Here is an 18718-nt window from a genome sequence, read left to right on the forward strand (position 1 = left end):
TCTGAAGATGGACTGAACTATGAGCACTTTCACACTGAGCAATATTAAAACAAAGATAATGGGAAAATGTTTTTAGCATTTCCTCACTTAAAAGCACCTGCTACCAGCAGATGCATTGTCAGTGCTCTCACATATTCTCCAGCTTGGCCGCTTGATAAATCGGGTTTGTCTGCCTTTTTTTTTTTTTTACGTAAGTAAGCTCTTCCTATTGAAATCCTGCAGCAGAGAGACACTTAGTTGTTGGTTGATAATGATTCGCTACGTGAGTTTTTAAAAAGTTGTACAAATTACAGGGGTGGCATTGGGCCCCACAGTGCCCCTATTTTAGGACAATGTGCTCCTGAAAGTTCATGTGTGCTCGCTGGAAAAATAAATTGGGAGCACACGTACTATTTGGGATGCATTAGTGTGCTCCTAAATGTTACAACTTAGGGGAACATGTGCTATTGGAAGAAAGCTGAGCCCTGTGTTGGTACAGCAGTCATGTGCATCAGTGCCCTTTCTCTGCCTGTCTAGGAGGCTAAGATCATGGTGGTGCCCTGTCCCAGTGTGCAGCCCATCGAGGAGGCCCTGGAGGACTGCCTGCGGAAGGTGGTGCCCATCCTGCTGTACGCGGCCAACCAGGACCAGCTGACGCCGGCGCAGGTGTGCGAGCTGCAGAAGGTGCGCGAGGCGCTGCCCTTCCCCATCTGCTTCGTGCGCATGCCCAGCGAGCACGTCCCCGAGGGCGGGCGCGACCGGGGCGCGCTCCAGAAACAGCTCCTCTCCCTGGGGTTCCTCAGCAGCCCCGCGGGGAACTGCTCCTGCGGGGCCCCTCCCCAGACTGCCCACCCCGCCGCCAAGCCCCAGAGTGCCCTGGGGGACAGCCTGGAGAGACTACACCGGCTCCTGGTCCCCTTCACCAGGCAGGTCCTGCACAACCAGCAGGTGGAGGCGGCCAACCTGCTCAACGGCCTTCACTGCCGCTGCCTGGACCTCTTCATCAACCAGGTAGCCCATCCTGAGCGTCACCCAGAGGGGCTTAGTCATGTGAAACAATTAGGACACCCTATGGAAAATTGTGTGTTTTTTTTAACATTTTTAGGCATATGGATATTTAATATCAATTTTAACAAAACTGAGAGATTCAAGTAATATAACTAAACTAAAACTAAAAAATCCTTTTTAAAACTTTCTGTAAAATGTAATAAAATAAAAATGCGGAATGAGGTAAGGAATAAATTAGGACACCCCCATATTTTTTCCCACCTAAAATGGCTGAAATCACACACAGGTGTATCACATCAGGTGCACATGATTAGAACATTGTTACTCAGCATTTTGAAGGAGGCTTGCCCTATTTAAACCTCAGACATTTCGTTTTTTTTGGTGTGCTCCTGACTGTTGACGTGAGAGTGAACACCATGGTGAGATCGAAAGACCTGTCTGAGGCCTTCGGAAAGAAGATTGTAGCAGCTTATGAGTCTGGTATGGGATTTAAAAAGATCTCAAAAGATTTTGAAATCAGCCGGAAATCACTGTCCGGAAAATAGTCTACAAGTGGAGGACATTCAAAACAACTGCCAACATGCCCAGGTCTGGCCGTCCAAGCAAGTTCACCCCGAGAGCAGACCGCAAGATGCTAATAGAAGTCTAAAACCCCTAAAATGTCATCACGGGACCTACAGCAGGCTCTGGCGACTGTTGATGTGAAAGTGCATGCCTCTACAATCAGAAAAAGACTGCACAAGTTTAACTTTCATGGGAGGTGTGCCAGGAGGAAACATTTACTCTCCAAGAGAAACATTAAGGCCAAACTGAAGTTTGCCAGAGAGAACATGGACAAAGACCAGGACTTCTGGAATAATGTTCTTTGGACAGATGAGTCTAAAATTGAATTATTTGGACACCAGAACAGAGGACATGTTTGGCGCACACCAAATACAGCGTTCCAGGAAAATAACCTCATACCAACTGTGAAGCATGGAGGTAGAAGTGTCATGGTTTGGGGATGCTTTGCTGCAACAGAACCAGGCCAGCTCACCATCATAGAATCTATCATGAATTCTACAGTGTACCAGCGGGTGCTTGAGGAACATGTGAGACCATCTGTAAAAAGATTTAAGCTGAAGCAGAACTGGACCCTGCAACATGACAATGACCCAAAACATACCAGTAAATCCACCAAGGACTGGCTGAAAACTAAGAAGTGGAGAGTCCTGGAATGGCCCAGTCAAAGCCCAGATCTTAATCCCATTGAGATGCTGTGGGGTGACTTGAAACGGGCTGTACATGCAAGAAACCCCTCAAACATCTCACAGGTTAAAGAATTCTGCATTGAGGAGTGGGGCAAACTTTCCTCAGACTGATGTCAGAGACTGGTAGATGGTTACAAGAAGCATCTCACTGAAATTATTTCAGCCAAAGGGGGTAACACTTGGTATTAGGGGGTAGGGTGTCCTAACTTTTTCCTCAGTTAGAATATGCATTTGTTTAATGAGTAAAACAAGGTTAATTTTTGTTGTTTACCTGCAATTAGATCACTTTCTTTTCCAGAGATAAATAAAAACAAGATTAGACATCGATATGTGATCATTTCTTAATGAATAACTGAATATTTAACGGGGTGTCCTAATTTTTTCAGCCAGTAGTTCATATAGGGCTACATGTTTGGTCTAGCGTGAGCCTCAGGAAATTACACGACCAGGGGGATTCCCCTGTGCTTTACGGTTCCGACTTTACAATGCAGATTTCTAAACTTCACTTCCTCCTGTGGTGGAGATCGCTGTGTTGCAGGTGACTTCTGACCGCTTGCGGGGGTCAGGGGGCAGGTGACAAATTCCAAAAGAGTCCTGGAACTTCCAGGAGTGGTTTGATGTCTGTATGTTTCGGGTCTAGGCTCAAGGGTATATAGAGTTCAGTAGGAGTGTTGGGGTCTAAGCCCAAGGGTGTATAGGGTTCAGTAGGAGTGTTGGGGTCTAAGCCCAAGGGTGTATAGGGTTCAGTAGGAGTGTTGGGGTCTAAGCCCAAGGGTGTATAGGATTCAGGAGGAGTGTTCGGTCTAAGCACAAGGGTGTAGAGTTCAGTTGGCAGTCACCCAGTGGGTCATATGTGCGTACGTGTTTGGGTCTAAGCCCGCGTGTGTATAGGGTTCAGTAGGAGTGTTTGGTTGAACCCCACATGCATATAGCTATAGGGTTCAAGACGTACGGTTTACCCAGTAGGTGTTTGGTCTAAGGCTGTGTGTGTATAGAGCTACAGACATCACATGATCCAATCCGTTTACACCACCATGTTGGCAGGAGTTCACAACAAACTTCAGTTAAAAAGGCATTGATCAGGATGTTAAAAGGCTTGACAGAATAAATATCAGTGTCCCTTACCGTGCACCTGGGGTGAAGGGACGTGACCTCAGAAAGGGAGAAATTCCTGACCTGCAATATCCTGATGTTTTAACTACCTGAAAAACCTTCCCTCCACTGCTCCACTGACTCAAGGCCAAAGGCTGGATTTGTCATGAATGTTCAGCAGTCTTCCTTCTAAAGACTGCACTGTTGTTACTGGAAGAGTAAGCGTCACTTGACATTAGCAACAGCAAGTGCCGGAATAAGGGCCGTGTCTGACGATAGGTTTTAACATTAGTGCCATCACAAGCTCTGTATTCAGTGAAACATGGGCTAAATGCTGGTTGTTGGTGTAAAAGGGTTTCAAATAAGCTGTAATGGATCACTTTATATATGAAATTACATTATCATAAACCTTCATCTGAATTTGTCGTTAGCCTACAGGTGCCAGAAATCCATTTATTTGGCCTTGCACGATCATTTGGGATACAATGAAAAGATCTCCTTTTTCCATAACCCCCTCCTGTTTGCACATCCTGGGGCACAACAAGCATCTGGCGTTTTGAATGTGCTCCCAGGGTGTCGAGCCTCCGCAGTTTATACATTTGAAATATTCTTTGAGATTTTACTTGAAACTAGAACAAGATGCAAGTGAGTGGTATTAGCATTATGTACTATATTATGAATAGATGATACATTTCTTATTGGACTTCAGGCTTCAGGTTTGTGGACACCAAACCAGGAGATGACCACTGTTCCACATTAACTATATCAGGTGGAGTACACAATACACAATGCCAAACCACATCATAAATGTTCATAAATGTCAAATTACATTGTTAGTAGGTCAGGCCTGGGTCAAATGGGTAGTAGGGTTCAAGTATTTTTCTGTGCTCAATTTGATCTTGCATGGAGCAGTTGAGCCAACTAAGAGGAGGTGGGGTGGGGTTTGCAGTTTTTGTGAGTGTTTCATAGGTTTCAGTTCACCCAGAGAAGTGTAGAAATGTGTTTGAATCCAAAACCATCACGTGTCATAATGGGATGGATAATGTGAATAGTATCTTATCCGACCAGTTCTGCACTTAGTTCTAATAACTGCAGTATGCACTTACGTCACTTTGGATGAAGGCACCTGTTTAATGTGAGGCAATGCGGTAACGCGAGGGCGTGGTTCCAGGCCTTCGACATGCAGCGGGACCTGCAGATCACGCCGAGGAGGCTGGAGTACACGCGGGAGAAGGAGGGCGAGCTATTCTCCTCCCTCATGGCCATCGCCAACCGCAAGCAGGAGGAGATGAAGGAGATGATCGTGGAGACGCTCGGCAGCATGAAAGAGCAGCTCCTGGAGGACGCTGCCAACCTGCAGTTTACAGGTAACGCCGCTGAGGGGTAACGCCGCTGAGGGGTAACGCCGCTGAGGGGTAACGCCGCTGACCACCTGTAGACTGGTGTAACACCGGAGGGGTTAGGGGCTACCGACAGACAGCCTATATCCTGGTGGCAAAGGTGCTTGACTGGGGGTTGGTGGTTCAACACAATATTGAGTACAATAAGATCAGTGCAGCTGTTGGGCCCCTGGGAGGGATTGGCCCCTGGTTAGTCTAGTCGAATGTAAGTCACTTTGGATGAAAGAGTCAGCTAAGTAACTGTGCTGTATGTAATCTGACTGCAAGGATGCTGGCAAGAGGGGGAGGTGGGTTTAATATCAAACATTTTATGGGGGATATTAAATGTCAAATGTAGTGAAATGCATTTGCATAATTTCCTTCTGGGAGAGAACCCAGTGTAATTGGCTTATGAGAGGGGAGGGTCATTTCCAGTTACGCACTCAGTGACTTTGTTAGAGTAGATTGGCAACTCGTGGCTGGATGAGCATGAGCTGTTCACCCGGTTGCCATGACAGCTGATCCTGTTTAGACCAGCAGTGGAGCTGCTGCATAGTTGTTGAGTTGGAGGGGTGCGTGAAGGGGGGGTGTTGGTGTGAGCGCAGGATCCTCCAGCAGCCAAACACTGGAACTGCACCTGCTGCCACCGCATCGGCTCTTTGAAACAGTGCTTCAGAATGCTCACGCAAAAAAACCCCCCAAAAAACTGTGATGTTTATGGCCCCGGTGAGGCGAGCACCCAGTAGCCTGTGGTGTGAGAAACGCACCCCGGCTCATAGAGGAGTACAGTGCAGTGCTACCTGCATGGGCGCAGGTCAGGACCTTTGAATGATATGGTTCTAACTGACATTTTTTACAAAAATAAAGAACTGCCCTGCATTTCAGTTTTGCTGTGTTTGGATGTGAAGGCTTTGAGCTCAATATCTCAAAACTGCTCAGTAAGCAGAGAGAACCTCGTAATTCCAAAGTCACAAAGTGTCGGAAAATGGGAGGGTTTAAATTTGCCAATTGACCAAAACATGAAATACCGAAAATTCCAATCCCTAGAGAATATATGTATTATCCTGTAGAAAATCCTAACATCCATCATAGTTCATATATTCTCTACATTTGTATGTTATATTTTGTCTCTCCTCTGACGTTCCATCCTTCTGCCTCTCATTCTTCCCCCACTCTCTCTCTTTCTGTCCATAAGACGTTATCGTTACACCCAACGGGGACCCAGTGACCTCCAAGGACATCAAGTCCTGCATCCATCAGATCCAGGAGCTGATCGTGGTGCGTCTCAACCAGGCCGTGGCCAATAAGCTAATCAGCTCTGTGGACTATCTGCGGGAGAGCTTCGTGGGAACACTGGAACGCTGCCTGAACAGCCTGGAGAAGTCCACCACGGAGTCTTCTGTGCACAACGTCACCTCCAACCATCTCAAGCAGGTAGAGGGGCTAGCTTCTCATCCCAATGGACCCATAAGATGTTCATTTCTGCATCGCGTTGAATATTGCGCAATAAATCCTTCCTATTACTGGAGCTTCCTCTGTGCACTTTGTGTGATTTTACGCAAGAGATAAGCCAAAAAAAAACATGCCTTTTCAGTTCATTACATGTAATTGTGATGTACAGCACATGGACAATATGATTAAATGACACTAATCTGTTAGTTAAGGCACTATTCAATCCCCAAGTGTGGGGTTGCCATTATTTATGCAATATATTCTCTTTATCTGTATGACTGCCGGACTCATTGAACCAAACCTGACTGAGCTAAGCGAAACATGTAGTACTAAGTTCTATGGTCAACTAATTGCTCTTTGCATCTCATCTTTGACCAATTTCCTGAATAGGATTTCCCATTTGTTTTGGACTCGATCTGAGTTAATCGCCATACTTGTAGATTGCCGTTATGAGCGGGTACCTCTGCGTCTCTCTTAGATTCTCAACGCTGCCTATCATGTCGAAGTCACATTCCATTCTGGGTCTTCAGTTACGCGGCTAGTGTGGGAGCAGATCAAACAGGTAAGAACCTCCAGATCCAAAGTATCCTCCTGTCAGAATGCAGAGGACCACTGGAATCTTGATAACCTACAGATGGGTCGGTAACCTAGTAACCAGTAGAAGGGATTTTACGTGTGCTTGTGTGTGTAAGTGCTGTTGGGTGGTGCACCATGCTAAAGTGCAGGCTCTCAGTGTAGACTTCTTCTGTCTGTTTGCTCCTGGTCTGTTTGCACAAGCACAGCGTTGCTGGTCTGATGACAGGGCTGTGGTATGCCTGCACAGCCCGTAGGCTCTGGAGCACTGCAGGAAGGCTGCAAATTGTGACCGCTAACGGAACTCATTCGCCAGGTGTACGCCCACGGTTACCTCCTGGCACCCTACCAAAATGCCAGGGGCTGGGCCTGCTTGTACAGCTGGACTTTCCAAATCAAGCGGAAAGTAAAAAGAAAAAATGTAAGAAAATGGTCCCAAAATGGTGAACATATGGTATCCATGACGATGAGAAATGTATATAATAGTAAAGGACCATGTGAATATGAAGGACTAATTTAGTTATTGGACTTATTTGGAATATTTATATCCTTTTATGAACACTTAGTGTGTGAAGTTAAACAAAAACAAACAACAACAAAATACACTTAATGTTTCTTCAGAGTGTAATACAATGGTCAGGGAATTTGGCTTGTAACTCTGCTTTTGATTAAACAAAATGGTGGGACACTTCTGTAATGTCGGTGTGCTTTCTTTGTGTAGCCTGTGCCAAAACAAGTCTCGCTCAAAGAGCTAATTGGGTGTGCCTGTGGGAAGGAAGATATATGACTTTAATAAGTGTCACTGTCGTATTTGCCTAAGTGCAGTGCCTGTTTGTCAGCCATAGAAACGTGTTGTCTATATGAAGCTTTATGCTGCTGAAGGATGTTCTGACACTATAGCTAGAAAAGCACTCTTGTGTTTTTATATGGCGTCTTGACCCCCGTGACCTGAAAATCAGCTTAAGTGACCATCCTGACTAATCGTTTTTCTGCTGCTGTCACAGAATGCAGCCATCCTTTTGGTGTTGTAATTACATAAAGCAATTAGGGAAGTGTTGCATGTTACAACAGTGTGATTGATACGTGCTACACGTGTGCCACATGCTGTGGCTATTTTTACTTCAGGGTAAGGGTGTTGAAGTAAATTCATGGATGGTTTGGTGTGTCTCCTTTACACTGCAGTTATAAATAAAATTACTGGATATTACACATGTCCTCCGGCATTTGTATCAGCATCTGTGATGTAAAACCGGTTTGCACCAGAGTTTGCTTCTATTGGAGAAGAAAGCAAAATGTGAATGTAGTCCACCCCTGTCCTCATCCTTTCTTCTCTCTCTCCCTCTGCTGCGCTGTGTGCAGATCCTGCAGAGGTTAACGTGGGTGAACCCGCCCGCCATCACGGCGGAATGGAAGAGGAAGGTGGCGCAGGACGCGATCGAGAGCCTCAGTGCCGCCAAACTGGCCAAGAGCATCTGCTCTCAGTTCCGCACGCGCCTCAACAGCTCCCACGATGCCTTCGCTGCCTCCCTGCGCCAGGTATGCTCCGTATTCGGCAGTCATTCGCCCCCAATGCCAGCCGCGAGCCCCCAATGCCAGCCCTGAGCCCCCAATGCCAGCCCTGAGCCCCCAATGCCAGCCCTGAGCCCCCAATGCCAGCCCTGAGCCCCCAATGCCAGCCCTGAGCCCCCAATGCCAGCCCTGAGCCCCCAATGCCAGCCCTGAGCCCCCAATGCCAGCCCTGAGCCCCCAATGCCAGCCTCGAGCCCCCAATGCCAGCCCTGAGCCCCCAATGCCAGCCCTGAGCCCCCAATGCCAGCCCTGAGCCCCCAATGCCAGCCCTGAGCCCCCAATGCCAGCCCTGAGCCCCCAATGCCAGCCCTGAGCCCCCAATGCCAGCCCTGAGCCCCCAATGCCAGCCTCGAGCCCCCAATGCCAGCCTCGAGCCCCCAATGCCAGCCTCGAGCCCCCAATGCCAGCCTCGAGCCCCCAATGCCAGCCCTGTCCCACCACCCCACTCCCCTGTCACTTAAACACCATTCTTTACCCCACTAATCGATCAACACCATGAGTTAACAGTCAGTACAGACTGACAAAAGGACCTCTGGCTGAGTGCTGATGTTAAAGTCCAGCCCAGTCCAGCCCAGAAAGTGCAACGCAAAGAACAACCCAGTACACCACTAAAACCACCTTGTGCTTGTTTATCGTAACTAATGGAGGGAAGCTGCCAGAAAAGGAGAACTGTCCTCATCTTAAAGGAAGGCGGTTTTATTTTCAGGTGGCTGGTTTGCATGTCCTGAATTTACTTGATGTGGTTATGTGGTACGTTTTCTATTTATGCTGCAAATGTTAAGCCTCCTTTCACCTGAGCGAAACCCACTTTAATTTCATCTTGTGAAACATGTACAAAAATTTACATTTGACTTGAGACTGATGGAAGTCATATGGTTAGTGGCCAAGTCTTAAAAACTATGTTTTTGTTTTTCTTTATCCCTTTTGTAAAAAGAAAACTAATACTGGTTGAAAACGGAAAGTTAGTTTGAGAAGATGCAGCTTTTTTTGTTAAACATACTGAGTGTGTATCCGTTGTGGCCTGTGGTCGGTTAGCGTTAGCCCGTGGTAATGGCGTCCCTCTCTGTGCCCAGCTGGAGGAGGGTCACACAGGCCGGCTGGAGCGGACGGAGGACCTATGGCTGCGCGTCAGAAAAGACCACGCCCCCCGACTGGCACGCCTCTCTCTGGAAAGCCGGTCACTCAGAGACGTTCTGTTGAACGGTAAGAGCACCAGCAGGCCTCCACTCTTTCGAAGACTTGCCCTATCCTAGCAGGGCTCTATGCAAGGAGGTTGAAGATTTACGGGCACACTAATGCGTCCCAATTAGATGTAATCCTAAAAAAAAATTTCAGTTAGCACAGGAGCAAATGCTCATAGAATGGGAGCACTGTAGAGCCCTGCCTAGCGAACTAAGTAACTGAATGAACAAACAAACAAACAAACAAATGAATACAAGGCTGTTTCACAGAATAAATTATTTTTGGTGTGTAATGATTTTTGTCCCCCTGGAAACCCCATTGAGCACTGTTTGGTTCCTCTTTGGGTTTCCTGCAGGAAAGCCTAAACTGGGCCGGGAGCTCGGGCGGGGCCAGTATGGGGTGGTGTACCTGTGTGACAGCTGGGGAGGCCATTTTCCCTGCGCTCTCAAATCCGTCGTTCCCCCCGACGACAAACACTGGAATGACCTGGCGTTGGAGTTTCACTACACCAGGTGATCCTGTCGAGCAGAGAGGGAACGATAACTGCCACAATTAGAAAATGTCACCTGTTAAAGGGTGTAATCTCACATATTTGTACTACAATGAATTCCTTGAGACCTCACCATTTATCACTGTTAAATCATTAAATTCAATGCTTTTTCACAGTCTCATGTTACCTAGCAATATGACAAATTAGAACTTGCTCCACGTTGTAAGACCCTGACCAATTAGCTGTAACATTCAATATAAAATGCGCAGAATATTTATCGGTACAACAACAGCATTTTTGCTTTTTTTCAATGTGCAGAGGTAGCTAAAGTTAGCCAGCCTAGGTATTTGCCTCCTGCCTAACCTACAAAGCTAACGTTACCCAGTTTAACTGAGAATGAGATGGCTACTTAGGGTAACCTAAGGTCTGCAAATAATAAGGGAATCTCTGATTGGCTATTATCATAAGCATTATTTAGCTTGGCTGGGTGACCAGTTCCATTGACCTGTTTTGCTGATTGTATACATTTGTACAACAATCAAATTGGTTTATGAAAGGAATTCAAATGACGGTCCAACATCTTTTCTGTACAAGCATTGCTGCCCCTTCAACAATAAACCACACCATAAGGGGACTTACTGCATATATTTTGTGCTAAATAATAGACTGTACAAAATGTCCTTCTGTAAATAACCTACATCTTCAGTTTGTTGTTTTGTGGAACACGTCTTAAATTAACAACTTTTGGCATGACATCAGAACCTTATGATCACCAGTGCATAGCTCTCAGTAGACTTCAGTGTTTCAAACACAGGAGTCTTTGTTCTGCTGTGTGAACCACTGTGCTTGCTTTGATTTTAATTTGAGAATCTCCAAAAATGGAAGGGAGGCCTCTTTTATGTTTATGTATGTATCGACACAGTGAGCTCCGTAATGTTTGGGACATATGACCTTTTTAAAAAAATGTATTTATTTATTCTTGATTTGGCTCAACAATTCACATGTGGTATTATAAACACTGGTTTCACCATGAAGAAATTTGAGCAGTTTTCATGCATAGTCCCTCCATTTCACCATAAGGTTTGGGACAAAAATTTACAAAACAAAAAACTTAATAAAAGCTGAGAAGCTGCACTTTTAGGTACATGTCAATTTTTGGATTTGGCTATTTAAGATCAAAAGAAAATATGTCTCCGTGTAGCTTATGGATAGAGTTAATGAAAGCAGTGTTTACAGTGGAGAACCGATCCAGGGAAAGGACATTGCAGCAGTGTGACCCTCTCTCTCTCTCTCTCTCTCTCTCTCTCTCTCTCTCTCTCCCCCTCTCCCTCTCCCTCTCCCTCTCCCTCTCCCTCTCTCTCTCTCTCTCCCTCTCTCTCTCTCTCTCTTTCTCTCTCTCTCCCCCTCTGTCTCTCTCTCAGATCTCTGCCGAAGCACGAGCGGCTGGTGGACCTGCATGGCTCGGTCATTGACCACACGTACGCCGGGGGCTCCAGCATCGCTGTGCTGCTCATTATGGAGCGGCTGCACCGGGACCTCTACACCGGCCTCAAGGTACCGCTCAGCCACCCTGCCCACCAGGTGTGCAGCAGGTCCGCTCCAGAAGGGCAAGCTTAAATGCAGTTTCCATGGAGCTCGTCCCACTGATCAACTTGACTGTTATTCTGCTAATGAAGAAATGATCCATGACCTAGCACCCCCCCCTTCTGTCTTATGACTCCGCCCCACTGCCTTATGACTCCACCCCTCTGTCTCAAGACTCCACCCCACTGTCTCATGACTCCACCCCTCGGTCTCCTGACCCCACCCCTCTCTCTCAGGCGGGGCTGTCCTTGAGAGAGCGGCTGCAGATAGCGTTGGACGTGGTTGAAGGGATCCGGTTCCTGCACAGCCAGGGGCTTCTGCACAGAGACATCAAGCTAAAGAATGTTCTAGTAAGCACCACCCAGCCAAACCGTCTCCCTCGCTTCTGCTCCATTCTGTTACCCCTGCATCGCTGATGTGCATTTGTCTCTTTTCCTGGTGATGCCAGCTCCTTATGGTGCATGGTTTCACATATCGTATTTAGTTAACCTTTTCAAGACCTAAAAACAGAGTATCGGAAGCCCTTCGAATGGCGGTTCTTTAGTTGACTGCAAGTCATAACTTTAGAATATTGGGGGGTTGACATGCAGTGATCCTGAGAACTTCATGTCCACAAGGGAAGATTTAAAAATCCCCATCTGTATTGTATGAAATTATTTTTCTTATCATTATGCTATATTTTTGGTGGGGTTATTTAGCTTTTTTACACCCTTGGTTGACTCTGAGCTGAGAGGGCATCAGCACATTAATATTTCTTTGTCATGTATTTGTTTCTGACATTATGAGTTTAGTTTTTGTATGCTAATACCATTGGCATTAGATGGCTCAACACAGTACCCGTTAGTTTCCCCTTCTCTGGTGTAAAAAGCATGTCGCAGAATGACATCCTCTTTGGTGGCTCTAAGTGATATATATATATTTTGTTTTTTTACCAGCAATACTACAGTTTTCCATCAAGTCGGTTGTTCCTTATTCAAGCATACTATCAGCCCAACTGGATACTGATGAAATGAGAGAACTGACTTTCTGTAGCCAGCTCATTGCTAGTGAGGGGGCTGTCCATAATGTGCCAGTGATTTGAATGAGCCTCGTTTGAGAGTAATCACATTAGTGTAAATATGAGAAGGGATGTGAGCAGTTAGTCCCGCAAGCCCGCCAGATGCCTCTAATGTGTCTGGAGGCTGTTAGATATGTGATTCAAATCCCAGGACCCTACTGCGGATGCACACTGACTAAATTACTTTCGCTTCAAATTCTAACGTGTGGACGGCTGTATACATGGAGCATGTAGAAATGTAACCTGGATAAGTGTTTGCTACACACTGGAATGAGAGGAAGCACAATGTGCAGTATGTAACTGATGTCCTCCCAATAAAACAGCAATTTAATGCACAATTGTGTTTCCAGTGTGTACAGATCGCTTCAGAATCTTCAAAGTGCACTCCATTGCAGCTCTTGGTTTCAATTTCAGAGTTTCGTCCAACAGAATTCCTGTTCCTCCACATGCCTCTTGGATTGCATTTCATTTACACAATTAGCATTTCCACAATTCCACCATTGCTATTTTTGTTGTCAAGATTATGCACTCATAGTTTGCACTTTTATCATGAAAGGATTTGGAAAATGAGTCATTTTATTCACTGTTATCTGCTCATCATTTACCTTCATGGATTTTCCAGAATGTGTGACACATTTTATCCTTTACCACATGTGTGTTTAAGCTGTTTTGGAGATATCAGCTATTTCTACGTGGGGGGAATCGTGAGCCCAGCTTCCAGCTCTGACACTAACGCCCAGCCCCCCTCCCCCCTCCCCTCTCTCCCACAGCTGGACAAACAGAACCGTGCGAAGATCACGGACTTGGGGTTCTGCAAGCCCGAGGCCATGATGTCAGGCAGCATTGTGGGAACGCCTATCCACATGGCGCCAGAGCTGTTCACAGGTCAGACCCACATGCAGCGGGACTGCTTTATCCATCAGAAACAGGGGAGGCACAGGATGAACTCAGCCTGTGGACAAATGCTCATGTGGATCAGCTTAACGTTGTGAACAGATACAAAATGCTTCTTATAGAGGTACATGGGGAGTAGAGTGTCAGGTTAGACGTCTGAATTATTTCTTATGCCTTCATTGTTTAGCATTTCCCAAACTGTCCAATTGTCACATTGCTTAATTACAGGACAAATGTTCAATACTATGTTGTGCGTACTGTGGTAGTAATGCTGTATATCCTAAACATAACTGGATCATTATAAGATTTAAATATATTTATCACAGTTCTGTCAGGCTCAGCAAAATCAATATTCGGATTTTACACTAGCATACAATTTCCACAAAGCTCTTCATTAATTAATCTCTTAAACATCACAGACCGAGGCTCTGCAATTAACAGTGAGAGCCTAAAGCAAAGGAGTGTGGCTGCACTCACTGTCTTTTGTGAAGTAAAAAAAAAGTTTTGTTTTTTTTAAAAGGGCTATTTAAAGGGTATTACTTGTGCCACTAAAGCTCAAGGATTAACCTTCATTGATTTTTGTCAGTTGTATTACCTTTTGCTCTATCTTACTGGTAGAGCAAAACTACATGATATACAATATTTCTGCATAAGGCTCCATATCAGTTGCAGTAATGTTTATAAGAACAGGTGATTGTTTATCCAGAGGGTGGGTCTGCTCGTGGTGTGATCGGTGAGGGTGGATCTGCTAGTGATGTCATCCCCACACACCCATCTCCCACTGAATGTTTGTGGGGAAACAAGCTGAGCTGTGGACTTCCTGACTTCCATCTGTTTTTCCAGGGAAGTATGACAACTCTGTGGATGTGTACGCCTTTGGCATCCTCTTCTGGTACTTGTGCACCGGCTCGGTAAAGCTCCCAGAAGCCTTCGAGAAATGCGCCAGCAAGGATCAGTTGTGGAACAATGTGAAGAAAGGTAATCCAAAAGAGGGGCAGTGGGCAGATGTCCTTGGCATGTGATGGTATGTCAGTTATAACCAAAGAACTCCGCTCCAGCTGCAGCCATTTCATGTAGCCTAAACATTCTTTATTTATTTTCATCGTCCTCCATAAACTCAGTTTAAGTGTTGCTGTTAAGTGGCTTAACCTTGAGTCCAAGTATGAAGTCAGGAGTGTTCAGTTAAGTCGGGAATCGGGGTAGCTCCCGCTATCATTGAAGATGTAAAATTTGAATTTGAAACAACAAAAAACACCGAGGGGCACCGAATCCCAAGTACAGCGTGTAATTAAACACAATTCTACCCGTGTTTTTGGCAGCAAATATCCTTGAGAAAACACACAAGGAGTACTGTAATATTTCAGAACCTGGTCGCAATAACTAAATACTGAATGTTTTGTCTGTTATTATTGATGTAATGCTGGTGATAAAAAGTCTGAAACATGGCTATAGCACATTAAAACGGCATTTATGGACTATGTTTGTTTATTGTAGTTTAACGTAATATTTACTGAATTGCGGAAATATAAAATTTCGGTTGTCTTATGATTGAAACACTTGCAAACGAGGTGACCGGTCAAACTTGAGCAAATTTATCAACGAAGACTGTCTCGATTAGCTAGCTAGCAACATTGTGGGTTCAGTTGTTTGACTACGATAAGTCATGTTAGTTCAATCAAAAGTGATTAGCTTACCTCTCAGTGGATCAAATGCTTCACAATATTTGACGTCCTTCCACGTTTCTGCTTTACTTTTGCGGATAGTACATAGTGCCGACATTTTATCTCTATCAAAGGTATAATTAGCAAATTTTGTTACCCTCGCTACAGACGTTTTGTGTTGCCAAAGAATTCACATGGAGAGTTATATTGATCCAACATCCCACGTCGCTGACGCGGCTGTGTAGTAAAAGGTTGATTGGGGAAGATACCATTTGAAACCATCCATTTCAAGTCATAATTAAGATTTAAAGAGTTTATTTTTCTTATTTTTATAAAGTTAATTATTCTTAAATCCCATATGATTTATCTATTGCCAATATATAAGTGTGTATCATAATGCAAGTCACTTAACCGCAAATATAAAAAATATTAAAATGGACAAGTGAAGTTTTAAATAAAATCGTGATCAAAGTAAGATTTCAGTCCAAATTCTAGACCCCAGCCCTACAACACTGGCATAGACTAACACCATGCCTGCATGACTGGAACAAGTTGATGTAACAGTGGAGATAATATTGTCTGGGAAATCAGCTATGCCTGGGCAATGGTATGTCTCTCTGCTGTGCTACGGGCCACTGTCAGATGAAGGCATGTCACTGAACTGGGAATAAGTGCTTCATCTCATGGGGGTGGACCCCTTTTTAAAAGAAAAACTCACACTCATTCTTTTGTATTCGGAGGTCAGTGACTCACATTTCTGCATGTCACTTCCGTGGCAGGTGCTAGGCCGGAGCGGTTGCCCGGTTTTGACGAGGAGTGCTGGCAGTTAATGGAAGCCTGCTGGAATGGAGACCCATCCCAGAGGCCCCTGCTGGGCATTGTGCAACCCAGTCTGCAAAGCATCATGGTCCGTTTGTGCACTACAGGGTCTGACGGGAAGAGCACCGGTTTGGAGGACTCTACTTGAATGGAGGAAGGAAGGGACGATGACTGTGTGGCAGATAAATGTTAATTTTTGTCTGAATTTGAACACTGAACAAGCTTGAGTTCTGTTGGTCCAGAGAGCACGGTGAATAAACACAACCAAGTCGGATGTTTTTTCCATTCCAAGTAAGTTAATGTAAACACGGTTTGAGAAAGACCTGAACAAAATGCAACACTTACACAAGTATTTGTTTATATATGTTTTTGTGTCTTGTATTTATATATAAATTCAGGCATACACTATGCTTCTTTCATAGCATGCATGCTAATGCCTGCTTCTCATCAGATTATTAGCTACTAGGGTAAAACATTGTTTTAAAAGTAGTAAGATTCCCAGTATTATAAAAAAGACAGTAATTTTAGTCTGTATTTAAAAATGATATTGGAGTATTACATATATTATAAAATGACTTTTTTAATAAAATGACTTTGACAAGTGACTTGTGTTGAATTTGTTTTGTTATTTTCTCGTCGGTTGTTGAATCAACTCATATGTTGACATTCAAGTTCTTTTAAACTAGGAAAAGTTTTGGAGCACTTCTTGGATTGGGATTGGGTTTTTGCAGTTGGCCTAGTTTTGGAAAATCAGTGAATCATTTTGAGATTGAGGCTATTGTTCTTTTGAGACCGCCAATTTGAAATTGGTGTCCGTTTTGTTGTGTTCTGTAAGAAAGAAGCAATCCCCATGAGTTTACAAAGATTACAATGTGTGAAAAGTGCAAGGAGACTGCCATTGTTTTGTCCAGAAGTCAGTCTTGCAAATTATTCTTATAAACATCCAACAATAGAGGCTTTTTGCAACCTATGACAGGAACAAAGTGCCCCTGTCAATATGTTTATATAATTTTTTTTTTAAAGCTCATTCAAGTGTTTACGTTGGCTTGGATTGACTATTCAAACAGCTGTCAATCGTGTTTAGCAGAGAAAAAGCCAGGGTAAGGACTACTTCTGTTGCCCATTGGTAGTGGTCATTAGTTGTGCTGTTGGCTTATTGATGAGCAAACCTTACTATGGGTCACAGACTAATGTGACATAAGGCAAACATTTGACCAATGGAGTCTTATTTTCTGGTTACCAAGTCAGCTTTGCATATTTCTATGACTATGTACGGTGTCTGAAAATGTGTCTATAAAGGAGCATTTATTCTTAACTGCTCTGTTAGAGAGGGACTCAATTTATAGGAAACTTTCATGGGGGGCGGGGCTGGAAAGGGAGGTGTTGAAGACACAAACCGACTATAATGGAATGTGACTGTTAAAGCCAGCACAAATCAGCCAGTGGTGTGGAAGGCATGTTAATCTGTCACCCAAAAGGGGAAACCGGTACCACCTCTCTGAGATGGAGGCTCTGGAGTTAAACTGATAAAAATGCACTTTCCAGGAGTACTCCTAACCACAGCACACTGTCGGGTAAAGCGTAATGTTCAAAGCGAGGACGTTTTGTAAATGTAGTTATCAAAGAGGAGTCATTTGGAGAATCAGTAATGGCCCTTCCCCAGCCCTTGCACATGTGGAGAATATTATATGGGACAGAAAATATTCAAGTGCCTGCAGCAACAGTACAAATATACATACAAAAGGCCCTGCCCTGCCTCACTCCAAAACCTGTCCTGTGAACTAAGGCGAGGTCTGCTGGTGGAGCATTGGGGGAGGAAGGAAATAACAATCACACAATTTTGGTTTGGGCACCAACGTCACTTTAATTTTCCCAACTGTAGTTGTACGGTTTCCTTTGCATGGCGACAAACAACAGGTAGAAAAAAAGTGGACCCACGTTTATGTAGTTAAGACGCATTGTAACAGTTGAAAAGGACTCTAAAGAAATATGTTTTAGGTCTGCATTAAAATGTATAGCTAACTAATTAGACGGAATCTAGAACAATTTGAGGAACATTTTAAGAACATATTGGGCCATATGCTTAAGTTTCATTGCTGTCCAGAGCATGAATAAGTCGTATTAGAGGCGTAAATGGAAATAGTCTTTGGTAAATGACAATGAACTTTTAGTTAAAAAAACGAAATTACTCTTCATATTGAAATGAAAGAAATTGTAACTGTAAATTGATTCAACTGATCAAAGAATATGACTGAAAATTAAAAACAAATTTTGAATTTTGATGAAAACCTTGTAACATTGATAAAGCGCAAGCAATGGCTAGTCTACTCTCCACATCTAAAGCTCTCCGTTTGGACAGGTGCCTGTGCTTGCAGCGAAAAGAACAGATTGTGCACAACTAGGAAACATGAGCTTATTCAACTTTTTTGTGTTAATGAACTGAGGAAGATGACATAAACAGTGATACAGTAGGAAACCAAACTGAGTTTGCAGCAAAACATTCCAAAAACAACCACTGAACGAGTCATTTCAAGAGTCTAATCTTTACAGCTTGCTATATGAATGTACAGTGCCTGATTGCTATATACCCTGTTAGGCCATGGATAGATGTGAGAAATACCCAGAGTTGGAAACCAGTTTCTGTAAAGAAACACTGGCTGACCTCCACAGCTGCATCCGGAGGTGTGATCATGTCACTCCACGGTGAACTCCATCACAAACTCAGCGAC

General features: G+C 44.4%; 1 protein-coding gene across 2 annotated transcripts in view; it reads left to right on the top strand.

Moving 5' to 3' along the window:
• Nucleotides 1–16594, top strand: part of dstyk (dual serine/threonine and tyrosine protein kinase) — a 30775-nt gene extending 14181 nt beyond the window's left edge. The window contains exons 3-14 of one of the 2 annotated variants that reach the window (XM_061220919.1): nucleotides 517–990; nucleotides 4501–4696; nucleotides 5904–6142; nucleotides 6639–6722; nucleotides 8093–8269; nucleotides 9376–9505; nucleotides 9840–9996; nucleotides 11396–11528; nucleotides 11795–11908; nucleotides 13386–13500; nucleotides 14353–14487; nucleotides 15950–16594. In XM_061220919.1, the coding sequence (XP_061076903.1) occupies nucleotides 517–990; nucleotides 4501–4696; nucleotides 5904–6142; nucleotides 6639–6722; nucleotides 8093–8269; nucleotides 9376–9505; nucleotides 9840–9996; nucleotides 11396–11528; nucleotides 11795–11908; nucleotides 13386–13500; nucleotides 14353–14487; nucleotides 15950–16137 (2142 nt within the window). In that variant the 3' untranslated portion in view covers nucleotides 16138–16594. The remainder of the gene's footprint in view (nucleotides 1–516; nucleotides 991–4500; nucleotides 4697–5903; nucleotides 6143–6638; nucleotides 6723–8092; nucleotides 8270–9375; nucleotides 9506–9839; nucleotides 9997–11395; nucleotides 11529–11794; nucleotides 11909–13385; nucleotides 13501–14352; nucleotides 14488–15949) is intronic. The other variant, XM_061220920.1, reaches the window with a different exon arrangement.
• Nucleotides 16595–18718: the final 2124 nt, after the last annotated feature.

The sequence above is a fragment of the Conger conger genome, chromosome 14 (assembly GCF_963514075.1).
Source record: "Conger conger chromosome 14, fConCon1.1, whole genome shotgun sequence".
Lineage (NCBI taxonomy): Eukaryota > Metazoa > Chordata > Actinopteri > Anguilliformes > Congridae > Conger > Conger conger.